At 35.1% G+C, this 18,655-nt stretch overlaps 2 protein-coding genes across 2 annotated transcripts in view; both read left to right on the top strand.

Annotated features, from left to right (window-relative positions):
- The window catches only part of LOC129000957 (integrator complex subunit 1-like), a 46,945-nt gene extending 39,543 nt beyond the window's left edge, over positions 1-7,402 (top strand). Inside the window, exons 25-34 of the mRNA XM_054428054.1 lie at positions 26-156; positions 572-701; positions 1,337-1,506; positions 2,334-2,452; positions 2,855-3,005; positions 4,076-4,268; positions 4,967-5,091; positions 5,852-6,018; positions 6,382-6,654; positions 7,178-7,402. Coding sequence (XP_054284029.1) covers positions 26-156; positions 572-701; positions 1,337-1,506; positions 2,334-2,452; positions 2,855-3,005; positions 4,076-4,268; positions 4,967-5,091; positions 5,852-6,018; positions 6,382-6,654; positions 7,178-7,293 — 1,575 coding nt within the window. The 3' untranslated portion in view covers positions 7,294-7,402. The remainder of the gene's footprint in view (positions 1-25; positions 157-571; positions 702-1,336; positions 1,507-2,333; positions 2,453-2,854; positions 3,006-4,075; positions 4,269-4,966; positions 5,092-5,851; positions 6,019-6,381; positions 6,655-7,177) is intronic.
- An 808-nt stretch (positions 7,403-8,210) lies between these two features.
- On the top strand, positions 8,211-13,183 carry LOC129000699 (sodium/potassium-transporting ATPase subunit beta-2-like). The gene is made up of 6 exons (XM_054427661.1): positions 8,211-8,337; positions 9,559-9,663; positions 10,375-10,556; positions 11,289-11,396; positions 11,963-12,131; positions 12,967-13,183. The coding sequence occupies exons 1-6, from the start codon at positions 8,211-8,213 to the stop codon at positions 13,071-13,073; spliced, it is 798 nt and encodes a 265-aa protein (XP_054283636.1). The 3' UTR covers positions 13,074-13,183.
- The last annotated feature ends 5,472 nt before the right edge of the window (positions 13,184-18,655 follow it).

Genomic DNA, 18,655 nt, shown 5'->3' with positions numbered 1-18,655 from the left:
ATATATTGGTTGTTGCTGCTGTCAGATGGATCTGTTGTTCTCCCGGGGAGAGTTTGTGTGTCGTCCGTTCCTGCTAACTCTACTAACTCACCACGCCAGCTGGGCAACATTGCATCACTGCACTAAGCGACTGCTCAGTCCTAAAGCTGGGGCCAAGTAGGTCATGCTTAGATAATTTTGTATTCTTTATGCACCATACTTTTTGTAACACCGTTTGCTGATTTTTATGTGACCCATACTTTACTCATAGCTCAACACCTTTCTAGGTTTATAACTGTAAAAAATTCCCAATGAGTGATATATATTTTTATGAGTACATTGATGTTCTTTTACAATACTTAGAAGTTAATGTTTTAAGCTGAAGGTGACCACAGCCTAAATATCACGACTTTGTTGCAAAATTAGTTGCCTACTACAATCTGTGGTAACTTATTACAAGTATTTATTTACATTATATTTAAGCTTTTTTTAGAGAGAGATGTAAGTAGCTCTGAGATAACATGCAATTAGGGGTTTTAGATACAATTTTAAGGAGAGTTAACAACTGTTTCAACTTTGTTGTGTTGTCCAGGTATGACCCAACAGCAGTGCTAGATTTTCTGATCGCACTCACTTGCAACCCCAAGCTACTGCAGGGCAGAGAGAAGTACACACCCAAGCATGGGGCAGTGGAGGATATACTGAACTTACCTCGCTCTCAGGTTAGTCACATTGCAAAGGAAATTTGGTATATGAATAAACAAAGTGTTCAGTTTTTTTCAAACAATTATATAATTATAGTATGAATTTTTTACTGCTGTCAATTTGAATTTATTATGATAAAATAGTGACATTAGGATAAAAAAACTCTTTTGGATAAGAATGTAACATACAAATTAGGGGCTAAAAGTTAAGATGACTTTCCTGAATGGGAAAGAGTCAATCCTAGTACGAAAAAGACAAATTACAATACACAAAAACTAAAAACACTGTCACTGACAGCAATTTCAAAGGAAGAACGTTTGAAATGGGAAAAGAAACCAACTGAAATCCTCTCAACTGGTATATTTTCTCTACTCGAACTCTCCTTTATTGAAAATGCTGTCAGCCACGATTATATATTTTAATTTTTGTGTATAGTGTAAAGTTTTGGGTTTGTTGTGCAAGGTTGGACTCTTTTCAATTCAGATAGGCTTGCTTTCCAAATAAAAATTCTTTAAACCTTTTGATAAAAATCAAGCCCTAATGGACAAGACAAATCCGAGGCTGGAAAAAAAAGATTGAGAAGTCGATAAGAAATAAGAAGAATCAGATTGTCAAGGAAAGGAACATTAACACATTATGCACAATGTTACAGCTGCCGTGTATAGCTGACTACATCGTGGAGGAAGCTGTGAGGTTTGATGATATCAAGGAGGCAGTGGACAAGATGAATCTCCGTCTCTCTCTGTTGGCGCCTCATGCTGATCAAGAAACACTCTCCATTGTCGTCAAACACTTGAATGAGAATGCTGCTAAACCCACTGGGTTAGTTGTGACTCATTTTATTATTACAACTTAAAAGTTAGCAATATGTGTGTTGGTAGTATATAACTGAGGAAATAATATTTGATTGAAAAAATAATGATAACGATAACGTATACGAGGACAAAGGAACCCTTGGGATTCCCTTTTGAAATTTAACTTATTTAATGTATTATGTATTTCTTGTGTAAAGCAGTAATTTTGAGCAGCAATTTTTTGCCGGATGGGCTTAGTTCAGTCGGAAGTTGAAATCAAATGGCACCTCTAAACGTACTTTATATGTAGCAAAAAAAAAACATTTTGGCATCACAAACGGTATTGTGACTAGATTTACACAGTTGGTATCGTAGCGAGGTGCTACCATACATTCCTGTCATTGCACAGTTAATCCCCTTACACCTACTATGTACGTGCTGAAATATTTGTGGAACGGTTTGTTTGGGGTCACTCACATACTCAATTTAAAATGAGCAGAGTTTGTTAACCATCGGTGTAAGAATGAGAAAGTTTTCCGTAGAAAAATAATTTTTATGCACGACCTAACAACACTACCAACGGTGAGTTAATTCCGGCGTCAGATGAAATTCACTGCCAAATGTTTCACCCTTGCTTTAAAGTAGCTTCAATTGCAGGTGGTGATCTTAAAACATGTATGGACTGATTCATTAGGAAAAGATTGAAAACCCAAAGGGAATAACATGAAATTGGACATGGTTATTGGTTAGGAACATATGTTACTCGTTTTACATGGATAGCCAATTGTTTAGTCTTTCAAAGATTACTTTTATAAGTTCTTGACATCACAAAACTTATTTATTGTTGATTCACAGCAAACACAGCGAGATGTGCCGGCAGCTGTTGGTCCAGCTGTACCTCAGAGTTCCCAGCATTGTCACTCAGCTCTCGGATACAGAGCTGGCAAAATACCTCAGCAACTCTTCGATATCAGGTGAGAAGAGATTGAAATAATCACTATTATTGTCAGATCTTGTAAGTTAGTTAGCTTTGTCATGGGATTCTTTGCAAGGCCTGGATAGCTGCTTGATATCCAACCCAACTGTAAAAGTATGTGAAACAAACCAATAAACTTGCTGTTTTCTATACTCTTCTTTAAAGTCGTTTACAGACCAGGTAAATCCAGCTGGAGTATGATAAACTTACTTGTCACTTTTGCAATAGGCTATAGGCTGTTGACAAAGCTACCTCCCCCTTGACCCCCCCTATTAATAGGCGGGCCCACCGCCTTAATACAAATTTTTCATTAGTTAGAACGTGAATCACTTTGCTTGACTGCCATTGTACTATAACGGCCTGATATGAAGAACTAGTCTAATGTATACAATATTTACAGTGATGGGCAGCAGTGTGTTGGACACAGTGTCTCATACGCTGTTGACAGCATTGACAGCAACCCCGCCCAACAAGGACTGGTACAGGCGGTCTCAAGAGTTTGATCTGGCTACCAGGAAGATGACAGCCACTCACCCACTGCTAGTGCTCCGGTAAGAGCTGTTGATTCGTCAGTGCTAGAAAATCTAAGTGGGAAATTAGAAAAGCTGCGTAGGAAATTATAAGTTTTTGTGGTAGTGCAATAATGTAAAGGATTAAAATGGAAGCTTTGAGTATTTCAACAATCAGAAGTCAGAAACATGTAATCCATCATGATTTCTTGTGTTAGCTGTGTCGTTAGTTGAATACTGTCAGACATTTCGTCCTTAATATGAAGAGGCATCCTCAGTAGCTATGCTGAGACTGATTGTTCACCCCCCTCCACCCACTATTGTACCATGTCATAAGTATTAAACATAAAAATTTTAAAGTAGAGGAAAATTATGTAAACATTAGTTGAAATAGGTTTTCACAGTAGATTTTTATGATATTGTAATTATTGTAAAACTTGCCCTTCTATTTTGGGATTAGGATTTTAAAATTTCCATTTAAGATTCAAAACTCTTGGATTTGTCCATCGCTAATGACTAATGTACACCCGTGGTAACAATGATAAACTGAAACTGGACGATGATCAAATATGTAAATAATAAACTAAATAAAATACTTAAAAAAATAATTTTATTCCTGTATTGTAGTTAATGCAAGAGTCAAGAGTTTTATTGTCATTGACTTTTCTTTGTATTGAGGAATAGACATAGTCAACATAAATGCTCTAGAATACAACATTTTATAAAATATTAAAATAAAATACAAAGTTTACAAAATAATAAGACAAGTTAAGTAAAATATGACAGGTCTAGAGAATGTAGATCTGCCAAGCCTTTCCCTCCAGAAATTTTATACAAATTACTTGAAAAGGCTTTGGCAGATCTACATTGAAATTCAATATTTATATTTGTTTTAAGAAATGACAAGCTAAGACAAGTTAATTTAGGCGCTTTTGAATGTTTACGTATGTACTTAAAAGTTAGGCCTAGTTTTATTTGTTCAAATAATTACAATCTGGAAAAGCTGGAGTTGTCTTTGAATTTTATTTATGGCTTGCGTAACGCCCTGATATAGTTATAAAATTGACTTTGAAGTTGCAAAGCATGAACCACATGATGATGTATGCCTACAGACAGCTGGAGATGATAGCCGCTGCACTGAGAGGACGAGTACATCTAGAGTTCCCGGTGTTGCGGGGTCGCAACCATCTGGCTCTGTTCACACAGGTGCTCGGACTGCTGGAGCTTCTGAGGCCTCATCTGTTCAGGGCTGAGTACACCACTCCTCTGCACAACATCTTCGACACGTACTTTGCTTTGTTCAAGGTCAGTCACGGCGTTAATTGTAACAATTTCCTACCTTGGAAGGACAAAATATTTAAAGTGGTATGAACTTTGGTGTGCAATTTACCGCCTTGAACATTTTTTTAACTGAGCTATTTGTTTATCTAAATTTTCGTCTAGAAATGTGTGAGCAAATGATTGAGATTAAGGAGAACGTAAAGTCTTAATGGAAAAATCGGGTTGAACTAAGAATTGTGGGGGTTACCTATTTCATTTCAATTTGTCTCCTTGTCCAAGTGCATTTTACTCAAAATAAATTAATATTTGTTTAATGTTTTTTGTCCACGTATGACTTTTGATTTGTTCAATGAAACAACCATTTCTACTTGGATAATCCCTCGCACGTTTTTTACTTGTTATAGTAGGGATATGTTTCAAGCAGTATTGCAGACCTCTATTTTAGCCCTATTTTCTCCAATTATAAAAGTAATCTAGACATGAAGTAGGTCTACATTGCCAAAAAACTATTACGGTATTAAAAGTTTTTTCTACAAAATAAGCGACACAAAAAAAAATCCTCTATCCAATTTCCTAAGGTTATTTTACTGTAAATTTGTTTAACACTCCAATGATTCTTTCATTACCCTGTTAACCAAAATTCAATCCATTACTTAACCTGCTTTACTACCACAACCTAGCAAATTTCAAAGAAAATAATCTAAATATTGTATTTTTTACAGCAACACGGACACATGAAGGATGTCGGTGCTCTGCTGGTCAGATTTGTAAGCTTGCTGAAGGCATACATCGGACACAATGCTGAAGAATCTCTTCGTTATTTACAGACTCAAGCTGCCCTAATCAGGTATGTAGCTTTAGAACTATTGTACGTCAATATGTAAGATTCACTGATTGAATGATGATAGTTGCAGAGTCCCGCTGTTTCAAAGTAACTGGGTCCGAACACTATTCGGATTAGCGGGAATTCAGAATAAGCTGATTTCTGTGATAATTGATCATCTCGATTATGGGTGGTTTTCACAGTTTTCTCACAATCACAGATTTTTTACAAAGATCTGCGACTGCGGAAAATGTTTACATTTTTTCTGTGAAAGTGGAAGCTGCTCTCGTTTCTGGTGTGACAGAAAAACGTTCTCAATTTCATGTTAGCTTCGTACTAATGTTTTAAAAAATTATAATAATATCCAAACTTTAGTTTGGAATAGGCAGATATTGGGGCTCTATTGTATTTTTCAACCCTCAAATTCATCCACAAGCATTGAGCTATGAAGACACACCTTACATTTCATCCATAATACCATTGATAAAATTGTATACTATTGAATTTTAACTTCGTTTGCATAGACAACTTCTTTTCAAATCTTGAGTCAGAGTAAGATATACAACAATATGTTAGACAGATATTTTAGTTGTTGAGTGAACATAAAAAGATACAAGACACAAAATGTTGTTAAAAATCTAGTAAATCTATGATAAATAATAAAAAAAAACAATGTGTTACCAGTTAAGTTGTGTTTTTTATTATCTGAGTTCCTCAAATTAAAGATTTCAATATAGCTTACTGTAGTAAATGTGGTTCAAGAAAACACGTTTTAATGTTTCAGTGAGCTGCAGACCCAGCATCACAGTCTGGGCAGTGTGTGTATCTTGGTAGCGGGGGTGAGAGAGGCGGGGGCAGGGGAGGTGGTAGTCACTGTACCCCCCGCACCTCCTGGCCAGGACACCTTCCCTCCACAGTGGGACCACGTGATAGCATCACTCAAGGGACCTGGTGAGTAGTTAAGTGATTGTATTGTGTGTGTATGTGTATCCTGGTAGCGGGGGTGAGAGAGGCGGGGGCAGGGGAGGTAACACTGATATTTTGTCGTATAATCATGGAAAATTGATTCCTCTTCAATCCTCTCTCTGAAGAAGTCCTATATTTAAAATATTTGTGTTTACATTTTGGGGATTTTTTTGTCTCCATTAGCTTCAAGGACTACAAGCAATCTGAACATTCCTTTTCAAAATTTCCTTATCAGCCCCATGACTTTCCTTTATATAATCTAGTACAAATTTTGTAATTGTGTAAAATATAATACACCTAATTAACTTAACTATTTAGCTTGATTAACACATGATTGTGTTGTTTCAGAGGTGTTGGCCAGTCTACAAGAGTTGGACCAGATGAGTGTGCGCCGGCCGGCGTTGCTGGCACCCGCAGTGGCAGTGCTGGGTGAGCTGATCACTGCGCCGGGCAGCAACGTGCGTGCTCTCGCCCACGGTCTGCTGGCACGGCACCTACGGTATGCGCCACACACGGCACTGCAGTTGATGCCAGCGTATCTCACGGCACTACAGAGCGGACAGGTGGAGGTGGTCAGCTCAGTTCTGGACAGACTACATGAGGTGGTTGTCTGCTCACAAGGTGCGTAGATTAATAAACTGTCTTTTGAAAACACTCAACTCCTTAAACCCTGAAGGCCAATACATCACCCACCGAGAGTAACACCAATACTTCACTTACTCACTATCTATGCAAACATAAAAAATAGTTGGATGCTGTTCTTGACATGCTTGTTATTAAGCTGAAAAAAGTGGTGGGGGATCCAGGAAACCTTCCCCTTAAACCGACTAATTGTTTTGAACGAACTATTAGTGACAAAAGTGGACCCCTCATCCAAAGTACAAACTGTTTGATACTATGTAGATCCGTATTCATATTCCATTCAATTTACCGTCTTGATTGATTTCTTGCGATCAAATCTAACTTTGATAGTTAAGGGGTGGTGCAGGCAATTTTCTTTAGATATGAGATTCGAGTAATCAAAATTTGATTCTACAAACCAGCTGAATGAATCTCAAATTCAAAACTTTTTAAGATTTGAGATTCATTTAACTCATTATAATTGCAATGAACTGTTAGTAACAAGTAGATTTTATTGTTACAGAAGTAGCAGTTCCTCTACTAGAGACAGTGTTCAGCCTAGGATTGACTCACAACATGAACACACTACAATGTATCACCAAGTCTTTGGCTCTACTTAACCTACAGACTGGCTGTTGAATATCTGTAAATTAGTATTTTTTTTAAACGAGGAAGACTGCATTCATTTGTTCAGATAGAAATATCAGTTTTTATAATTTTTCTCAATTGTAGGTATATTCTTAAGTTTTTCCAAAGTAACGTTATTTGAAATGTATGTTGTAAATATGTAATTATTTTAGAATAAATGTATATAATTTAAAACTGTCTCATTTTTCCAGGTGAAATTTCATCACTGTCTTAGTTGTTTAATATTTGTTCATGGTTTTAATAATTTATATGATTTTTACGATAAATATCATCATTGATTCCACACCTTTGAAACGTATATGTAGCTTCTACTAAATTGACAAATATATAATGTAAAGAGGAATAGGTGTACAACTATCTAGACTTAGAAAATCCTTCCTGGTAGTTAATAGAACTCAAAATATCTACAGTACAACTAATGAACTAAATGTGCTGCCTGTCCACAAGCCTTTTTGAAAAAAAAATAGTAGAACTATTACTCTTACCACCTCAACTGCTTAGTGACATGTTTATCCATTCCTTGTTTCTTTATATTCCTGATCAAAGTGTTTTTTTCCTCCAAAAAACTTATTTCTGACTAAAAAGTTCATGTGCAAAGTACTAACAGGTTTTATATGAACATTAAGTTATCAACAAACGAATTTAATAGTATTTTATATTCTTATTATATTCTCTCTTGTTAAAATTATTTTTAACCATCCAAACTAATTTTTGGAAAGCACAGATTTTCAGACACTGTCTTCGGTTCCAAAACTTATCAGCTGTTTTTGTTTGCCACCAGATTAAGATTTATTTGCAATCTTATTTACATTGGATGACAAACTTAGTTGCTTGTTCACTACCAGTTTGAGATGGAATCATCGTAATAACGTCTCTTTGTGACTAAACAACAGCAATTAGACCAATGGATGGGTTTCCTGTGTCTACTCCTACAAGTTCCTGTAATTGAGAGTCTAGTCTCAGTTGTGGCTCAAATGGCGCCGACTTTCGTCTTCTTTGGGGCTCTCCTCGTCGCTACCTGTGCCGAAGAGATTAGTAAGTTTCTCCTTATGTAAACTTACATGGATTCGTTTTGTATTAAACATAGTTTTTTAGTGTTTGCACATTTTTTTCAGTGGAAAATGTTCAAATTAGATTAATTGCTTGGAAGTCAATTAATTGGAAATTTATTTTTCTAACATTTGTCTAACACTAATTCAAGACTTTTCACATATTCCTTGGATTTAATATAAACATTGTGTGAGTTACAATGTAGTACTGGTATTTGTCCTTTGTAAGATTTCCCTGCGCTCTTTGAAATTTTCACCATTGTAAAGTAAAATAAACTATTATCATAGTTTTCATGGTAAGGCCATATTTTATCCAAAGGTGAAATAACAAAAAAATAAAACAAATTCCTTGATAACTATGAAATTTGGATCAAGTCTGATCCGACTGTTTAGGGTTTTAGGGATTTTATGTTTCTCAAAAGAGCTTTTAGAATATAAATCCAATATGCTCGACATTGAAACAATTTTTTGTTTAAAATTCATAACCTTACAAAGGTAAATAATGAAGTAAACTACATTAAACAAACTACATACATACATTGAACATTAAACTAAATAGGTACATAATTAGTGGTTTGATATAATGTTTTGTTGATATGTTTGCCCTCATCCCTCTGTAGACATAAATCTAATAGACATGTTCTTTACTGAGATATTAAAATCACCAAACAAACAATTCTTTATTGATTAGTAAGTTAATTTTAGAAGTTTGCATATAGCTAGCATAAAATTTCTAGTAGGCCTACATTGAGCGAAAGAATTACACAGGACTACTAAGTATGGATTTAAGCACAGTTTTTCTCTCTTATGAACCTGTTGAATGAAACAAAGGAGCCACTATAGATTTGATCAGGCTGCATCTTCACTTCAACAGTAGAGAAAATATTTGAAGATTATTCTTGCTTGGTTTGTCGAAGGTCATCATTGTTTGCTATCAATTAAGTCCAAACTATACAAGGTAATTCGTCTTTGAAATACTTAGGACTTTCAATATTTTTTAGTCAACTTGATCCAACAAGTTTTCATTGCTTAAACAATCTCTCTACAAAAACCTAATACTTCAAGCAATAATTAATTTTTTTCAACAACACTCTTATTACGTAATGATTTTACCTAAGTGGTTTAAGAGTACAAAAATTCAAATCATACGCCTCTGACGGAATACATTTATATATTGACTAACCTTCTAATCTGCGACCGCAAATAGGGATCAAAGTGCAGCCAAGCCCTCCTGATGAAAGAGACAGCTTGATCTGGTTCAACAAAACTAGCTTTGACTCTTGGAGCAACCAACTAGACAACTTCATTGAAGGTAAGCTTACGGTAATAGCAATGAACATATGGATATTGGGCTATGTGATGTAAGCTGTAGCCACAATGAAATAAAAGTTGCCCAAAAAACACCTAACTAAACCTAGAACAACTTTTTAAATTATCATACCACTTATCGATATGTACTAATTATAAACAATGCTCAAGGTTAAAGAATATGAAATATTCCTTAAATAATGGGTGAAATTTAAACAAATATTACTTGAGAAAGAGCTTATTGAGCCCTTTCCCATTTGAATGGGGGATTTCATCCAACAATATTTGAGGAGCAGAGGGGATGAAAAATATGTCTCTCGTTATGAACATCAAAATATTTTTTTTTATTTCATTGTTATTTTTTGGATTACTCAATTAACTATGAGGTACAAAGACTAAAGCGATGGCTGTAACCTCCTCTTCTCGATCCTCCGCTATCCCTCCCTTGTATACAATGCACAAATACTGTAGTAAAACAATATTTTGACAAAACCTTAAAGTTAAATATTTAAATTCTCAAAAGAAAAAGATTTTGGAACTCCATGTTGCTGTTTTCCTCTTCGAATTGGGGCATTCATTTTGAGAGGGTTAGTTATCTGTTGAGAAGGGCTGAAATGATGTCCCATTATATAACATTCAAATGTTGTTCTTCTTCAAGCTTTTTTTATACACTAACTGAGTTGAACTAAAATTTTTCCCATCCCTTTTGTCGCAGTGTACCGCAACCCTGAGTTGACTGCTGGACGACCCGAGGCAGAAGTCAGCTGTGACTGGGGCTCCCCTCCTCCCCCAGGAAAGGTTTGCCACATCAACCCTGAGACTTTCGCTCCATGTGTCACCACCAACTACTTCGGCTACAGACGTCTCGCCCCTTGCATCTTCCTGCAGTTCTTCCCTGTGAGTTTTTATTTCCTGCTATAAACCCTTTATTATTTATTATTACAATTTTTAAGCTTTTGTAAGGGAACAGTATTTAAACCAACGGTCTTGTTCTTGTTTCTATATCTACTTTTGTTAAAATCATCAATATGGGACCTTATCATGTTAAAATCTTAAACAATGACCTCAGTAAATGAAAACGACCTGTATCTAGTAAATTACTATATACTAGTACATCACTACAGGGTGTTGTATGACGGGTTTCTGCCATCACCTTAACAATAGTGTAAAAGCTCTCATGCTCTTCTTTACTACACTACTAAAAAAACTACCTGTACAGTTTATAACCCTACAGCGGAAACCATATAGTGTAAAAGGAGCGTCAGGTCTATTATTCTTGAAAAAAAATTTCAAAACTTGCATTAAGCCTTGAAGTGTGTTTTCATATCACTCCACTGTGACAAAAGGTGGGTTAAACCATAGACAAATAGAATAAATATAGACCGTCAGCAGTGCTGCGGTTAGCATATGTTCCGGCGCCCACCACTAGGAGTGCCGTGTAGTTACGGCGCACACCGCTGCAGGCGAGGAGCGCAGGAGCCATATGCTACCAGCAGATGCTACAATGTGGCACATCGTGGAAACTTCCTTTGACAGTATATATTTTATTCTATTTGTCTATGGTTAAACATTTATTCAAGACAACACTAAAACATAGCAAAAGAAACCTAACATACTTTTACTTTATAGGAAAAGGGATGGAGACCAAAGTTCTATGGAGATTTGAAGACACTCCCGACATCGATGCCGAGGAATTTGAAAAACTACATCATAGATAAATCTGTGGAACCTTACACTGTAAGCTTATGTGTAGTTCAAAATGTTTAATGCATGAATTGGCTTTATCAACTATTTAAGAGAGTTTTCCTGTTTCAAAGCTCTAATACACAGTTTTTCTTATCTTGGTGGTTTTTTACAAGAAACTAACTAAGGCCTGTCATTCAGCTGGATTTAGTAATAAGCACCTCTTTTACTCTCATCGTTCATCAATGTTTCGAAGACGGGACATCTATATGGACTAGCTGTAGCCAACCTTGGTTCAAATAGAACATTATGAATGATCCGTTCACAGACTGTGCTATAGTTCAAATTGAATTTTCTTCCTTAGTTTTTGATAACAATATGATAACTGATATAACATAACAGATGCAGTAGTTTACGATAAGCTGTTCTTTCAGTTTTGCTTGGTCTAAAAGTTGGTGTATTCATATTCGTAAATAATTAGTGATTGATATCAGTGTTGAAGCAAAAGTATTATTTGTTACAGTGTATATTCGGAGCTAGTAACAAGTAGTATTCTAATACAGTAGTTACCAATTGATAATTTGTTCACATGTAGTTCTAACAAGAGATGTTTTCCGCAGTGGGAGACAGTATGGGTGTCGTGTGACGGAGAGAACCCAGCAGACAAGGAGTTGATTGGTCCAGTGAGGTACATCCCTGGCCCTGGCGTGCCTGCTTACCACTTCCCCTACACTGGGCAGAAGGGGTACTTACCCCCACTGGTGGCTGTGCAGTTTGAAATGCCACAAAGTTAGTAGGCCTAGTCATGGAATAATTTAGACTTTATTTTTTGGAAAATATTTAAAAATCTATACCCCATTCTATATTAGTACATGTAGTACTGGGAGTCCATATGCCAAGCATTTCAAGACCTTTCATTCAAGTATGCGATTGATTTGCGGCTCATGGTTTTCTCAAAAGTTTGTGAGAATTATTAGCTTTACTAGCCCTTATTAGCTTAAGTACTAGTTGTTTTGCCCGAGCCTTGCCAAGGGAAGAGAACACAGAGAAGATATGGTGATTCTTTGCCGCCTTGTCCAATGCAAACTGTTCTTAATGAAAATTAATTTTATCAATGTCCAAGTCACAAGGAAAAATACTCCACAGATGTGTTTTTCCCCTGTTGGAACACACAAGGCTCTGTCCAAACTCCTATGGTTCTTGTGTCACTAAAATATATAGGTACACAACATTTCTCTGCAACATCAGTTGCTGTGTTTCAAAACATACTGAACTAATAAGTAAACAATTGAAACCTAATTCAAAGGTTTGAACATGATCCCACGTTATAAGAAAAACGTACTGTCACTCCTCTTTATGCAATATAGAAATCTATGGTAGAATCAAAAGGTTAACTCAAAAGGAATAGTTAACATACTCGTATAAATAAATAGATACAAACCAAGTAGGGCCTAAATCAAAATAACGTAACCATGTAAATATCACACAGCAAATATAGATGTTCTTAGTTGTATTAACAAAGGAGCACAAGCTACAAGCTTTACAAGCTACTATGGTGGCATTAGAATCAAATATCAAATTGCTTACATTGAGAATGTCTTCCTAATTTTAATATTTGTTTCAGCTGGTATCGTAATCAGTATAGAATGCAAGACTTGGGCTGCGAACATCAAGCCACACAAGGATAAACTCATCGGAACTGTTAAGTTCCAGCTGATGATTGATGTTTAATTATCAGAAATGTTTTTTCCAGCTGATGATTATTGTCTAACAATCATCAGGAACATCAAGCTATTGAAGAATAATTCATTAATGTTCAATAAAGTTTTGATTGATAATAAGCATCTTTATCTTTAGAGTTTTTTTAACTACCCCACGATGAATACTAATCGTCAGCACATTATATTGATTTGAATAAATAAACAAATGCTATGGTGTTTTTTGTCCTTTAACAATTAGTCTAACTGCAAAATAAAATAATTGTTTATAAGTTTTTAAGTTGAATTTCATGATTATGGTCACTGAATCTTTAGAATAAACAAATGTATTTTTAATCCGCTGCTGATACTAGATTTAAAACCCTCATACATCAATATTTATCGATTCCTTGTAGTCTATTTTTTTACAGCTCTCCTTGAATAAAAAGTGGAGCACATCTTCAGTTTAAAAAATGTCCAGCTAGTTTTGGTAAGACAAAACAGTCGTAGTTAAATTTATTAAATTACATCAGATTTATCTAACAGTAAAACAGGTACTGTAAAATTAACGTTCTTTTTTTAATATCCATACTTCTGCAGTTTTTATATTACATACAATGCATCTATTATATTATTAAAGTGATACAATCAAATTTTATGTAAATAGATAAGGCCATTTACCAAATCAAAACATAGGCATATGGCATATCAAAATGAAGCTTAGAGTGTGTAGATTTTCCGAAAAGTACTGATATGGACGAACTCCCTAAGGGCTCTGCCCCACAGGCTGATTTCCAAAGGGCTTCGCCTTGCATGTTTTATAAGTTAACGTTATTCGATTAATTTAGTGAACAACAGCTGGCCAATGCAATTGACAATATAGTTTGTTTGTTTACACTTTTGTTTACTTTTTTATTATTTACTTTTATGTTATTAAAAGAGGTGCGGTGAATGGTCAGTGAAGCTATTTCTAGCTGTTTGATACAAGTGAGTGCTTTAAGGTGTTCGAAACAAGATGAATATGATATTAAAAACCATGTATGTTATTCGTTCCAAGAGGTTGTCGCAGATCTTTAACAGGTCGCCATTTCATTGAAGAATATTAAAGTAAAGTACTAAAGTATTAAAGACGTCGTGAAAGAGAGCGGTGAGTTCAGGTACAACCGGACCCACCTCGGCCACCTCAGGACGTAAGGTATGAAGGTTCCACTGCTTAACATCCTTCAATTTCACAAACTTGGGCCCCTTAAATGAAATATAAAGTAAAAGTTGATTAAATTAATTTAATGGTGGTTTCTGTACACCCGTGAATTTGCGGGTAGAACCTCTTGTTATTTTATATTTTTTGTCTTATCTATAAGTATAAAAGAGGATGTTTGTATATATATTTGTTTGTTTGTTTGTTTGGGGGTGATAAACTCGGACACCGCTGAACCGATTGCCACGAAACTTGGTACATACGTGTAGAATGTCATGGAATAGGTTTATACACCATCAATTTCGTGATCCGTCCAATAGGCTCCGCCCCAGTGGCTCTGGAGTTTCCCATGTTAACCTTATGAGAAATGGAATTAATGAATCTTAACAGCTGTTTCAATTAAACAAGTTGGTTCTGTTCTATGATGTTCAATAGCATTAAAGTTACAAGGATTACCAACAGGGTGCAGCACTATTATTTCTTTTACATTTATGACAACAGCTAATTTGCAACCAAAAAGGTGAGTGAGCGTAGCGAACGAGCTAACCTGAAGGCAAGTGAGCGTAGCGAACGAGCTAACCTGAAGGCAAGTGAGCGCAGCGAACGAGCTCCAACCTAAAGGTGAGTGAGCGTAGCGAACGAGCTCCAACCTAAAGGTGAGTGAGCGTAGCGAACGAACTTCAACCAGGACGTGATTGAGCCATGCGAACGAGATCATCTTGAAAATTAAGAAGTTAAACGGGGCAAAGCCCGCGGGTTACAGCTAGTACCAAATATAATTGGGCCTATACCAGTGAAAAGTGTAAATACCATATGTGGTGCATATAGAAAAATTCGTTTTGCTATAAATCTTGAACCATTTAGATTCAAACAAAATATATTTATTAAACAGATAAAAGACGAAGGAAATTTTATTAGAGAGTATAACCATTGATATAACTAACCGTAGTATGAAAGACCTGGGAAATGCCAGGCGTTAACAAAAAGGTTAACGCTAAATGCCACACCCTCCTGTTTGATGTAAAAGTGAAATCATTTCTTGGATATTAGCAAAAACAGTTTATTAAAGTAGGCCTAAATAACTTAAATCTGGAGTGCCAAAGTGTATTTATGGGTGACAATGATTTAAGACTTGGGGTTTTCATACATAAAATTTAGTTTATTTTGGTAACAGTCTTTTCAGACATTTTCTTTAGATGTCTGAGTGTCATTCACTGCTAGTTTTCTTGCACATTCTTGAACTATTGATTCAAGTTTTGCAAATTACAAAACATGAGTTTTTTAGTAGTCGTAATTTTTCTAACTAGGCCTTACAAGATTGTGAAAATAAATTGAATTTTGTGTTAGAAAATAATAACAACAACAATCAGCAGATAACAATGAAACTTCATTCTTTGCTCTATCCAATGCCATGTAAATCATACTCAGACAATTTCATTGTTTTATTTGTATTAAAGATATAAAATATACATAGGTAATGTACGTAAATCAAAAGAACCAAATTTTCTTAAACCGTGTCCTATTCCATTGCAAACGTAAAGCACGAGTATAACTGCAATAAGCATTTCATATGCATACGCCAACCCGTTACGAAGAACGGGTACTCTGCTAGTATATTATAATTTCTAAAGTTATTTTTTTTCGGTAGACCATAACTTCTTTATTTCTTCACGAATTTTCAAAAATTAGGTGTAATTTTAAAGCTTGTTTAACCCACTACCCGGAGGAATTATGCAAATCACTACTTTTTCAGAAGTTCTTAAAAAAACTATCTATTTTATCATTCTGCAAGTAATTTAGGCTTGACATGTTTATTTACAGTATTATTATTCTTTTTTTACTTTACTTAATTTACAATCTGTTCAAAGTTGAACACTTGATCACCTGAAACGTGTGAATTAAATTTATCAAAACAAACAAATAATTACTGTACTTACTAAATCTGAGTGATTTGTTTTACTTAGTCTGTGTTTTCTACGATAAATAAGTTGAAATATTTCATTGATATAGAAGTCTAAACAAGACCAACTCAAAAGTAAGTACCGCATTCATTCTTTAGCTTTCATATTTCTTTATTTATGACATAACCTTCATTTTGACATACCTACCAACCAAGGAGTATGTCTACCAACCATTCATGTATATTTAAGAATTCCATTTTCAAACATGACCTCTAACTTTTCTTTATTATAAATGTCAAATGAATGTTTATGTTTTATCGTAAGTATTTGTTACCAACAGGAAGGTTTATATCAGTTTTGATGCGGTTCATTACCAAAGAGACGTAGATAGAACGCTATGCTGTAGCCATATTAAAGTTGTTTAACTCATTAGCCCCTTTAGTTTCGTCATCTCGTAAACACATGCTGAAAAGAAAAGACCTAACTATTATCATGTTGATGAGAAAAGTAAGTAGGGTCCAGGATTGGTTGTGGCGCGTGGGCACCAATCAAAGAGAAGTTGGCTGACTCCGGTCAAACTGTCATGCTACGCTATAGTCCATAATCCTTTCAAACTGGCTAAGAAAGAATATCCTATAAAATCTACGTTTGCCATGACTTTAAATAAAGCACATAGACGGACGCTAACGAAGGAAGGATTGTACGTGCCAGACCCCGTTTTTTACACATTCAGTTTGTGTGGGTTTGTCAGTGAAAACTATGTCTAAGTTATCAAAACAAGTCATCAAAACAAAAATCGTATATGGCAATATTATTATTTAAAATATAGTGTTCATAGAGGCCATGTAAACGCATGTAAAACGGAAATAGCTTAACATTATATTGAAAATGTTAATTATCTAAAATGTTAACCGACGTTCTATTCGTGAAGTAAGGACTCAGATACTTAAATCAACGATGGATTTACTACGCCCTGTATCTTGTGTATTTCAATAAGTGGGATTTGAGAAGGATTCAGTGCGAATGCTTCGCACGGGTCTAGTGTAAAATTTACTCTTAAAAAACCTCCAATGAGAAATCCAGACGATATCAGCACACTCTCGTGTAATCCGGTATGAAACAAGCTACCGATATTGCAATAGGATTACTTGCAGTATCCAAAGTCAATAGTATCACTGCTACCTATATTAATGAGCTAGAGTTGTATAGCTTCATTGTTGTCGTGACTATGTAATCAACCTATCGCGTATTCCGTGGAAATAGTCAACAATATGTTGACTCTCAGTCTAGTCCTCACCAGTTCAGTCTTAACCAAAGACAAACAAATCGTGATCCATCAAATAGGTTTGGCACGAATAGAATACTTTTTGCACTGTAGACCAGAGTACTATGAAAATGTATTACCTTTTTAAGGCCCTAATTGATGTATTCGCAAATAAAATAATTACCATGTTCAATTAAAATTCCAAACAAACATATTATATTGCCTATTGCCATAGTCATTTATTTCCACTTCGAATCCAATGAAAGGCCGTAGAATAGGCTAGTTATTTTGCGTGATAATTCATACCATGTAGGTGTCCCAATATACAGAGACAGTTTAGGCTATAAACTAACCGTCCAAGTGATGGGGAATCAGTTAACTTAAAAACACAACACCTAAACGGACTCGGGTATTTATACTGTATTATTACACTATATTACAAACGGAATAGTCTTACAGCTTGTCAGAAGAGTGAAGATCATTCTCGACATAGTTTTAGTTTTTGTATAATATGAAACCATTGGCATTTTCATACAGATTGAAAATTAACGTAGCCTTCTATCTGTGTAAAATTACTCAAACAAATTGTGACCACCCTTTCAGAAAAAAATTAAAATCCGTCTTCCTCTCTATCCCAAGACATGTTTTCTTTTATTTCGAAGCACTCCCTCCATGCTATCTGGTTTAAAGAGGTGACGCACGAGAATGGTAGGCGTGGTTGGCAGTTTAATTAGGATTCCATTAACAGACTATAATTTTGTTGCTTCCCAAACATTATCACCTTAGGGACTATAGATTTTTTTTACTAAATTTTAATATAAGTGAGCGTTGTTAAATCATTACCGGTACAACTGAAAATTATTTATGACTACAGCTTAACACAATTTATTATTATTAAGGAACTAACATACAGCATTATGTAATTTAATACTAAATGTAATGGTTCAAAAAGGCATATAAAAACTTTTTTTTATTTTTTTAACAACATATTAGTTGAACAAAATAATAACAAAGGCAGTTTAACTTAAATTGTACACTTTTACCCACCTATAATGCTGTAAACTGTACGATGATAATACAATTTATTCTTAGCTTTTCGAGGAAAAGAATCAGTCGTGTGAATGTTTACAATACGATTTATTTACATTAAACAATTGTTTTTCATACCTCATACGAACTCCCGTTGTGGCTTCGAAGCAGACACCATGAGCGTTCTCATTTCAAGTCATTCTAATACTCTAATAGTTTTAAAA

Source organism: Macrosteles quadrilineatus, unplaced genomic scaffold (genome assembly GCF_028750875.1).
Source record: "Macrosteles quadrilineatus isolate MER2022 unplaced genomic scaffold, UCM_ALF_1.0 Scaffold_8__2_contigs__length_117827958, whole genome shotgun sequence".
NCBI lineage: Eukaryota > Metazoa > Arthropoda > Insecta > Hemiptera > Cicadellidae > Macrosteles > Macrosteles quadrilineatus.
Note: the sequence above shows the minus strand (reverse complement) of the source record. Positions and strands in the feature narration are given on the sequence as shown.

Bases quoted from the DNA above. Each gene is read 5' to 3' on its own strand.
- LOC129000699 (XM_054427661.1), top strand. From the start codon at position 8,211: ATGGGTTTCCTGTGTCTACTCCTACAAGTTCCTGTAATTGAGAGTCTA. The intron at 8,338-9,558 runs GTAAGTTTCTCC...GACCGCAAATAG, and splicing joins TACCTGTGCCGAAGAGATTA to GGATCAAAGTGCAGCCAAGC. The intron at 9,664-10,374 runs GTAAGCTTACGG...CTTTTGTCGCAG, and splicing joins ACTAGACAACTTCATTGAAG to TGTACCGCAACCCTGAGTTG.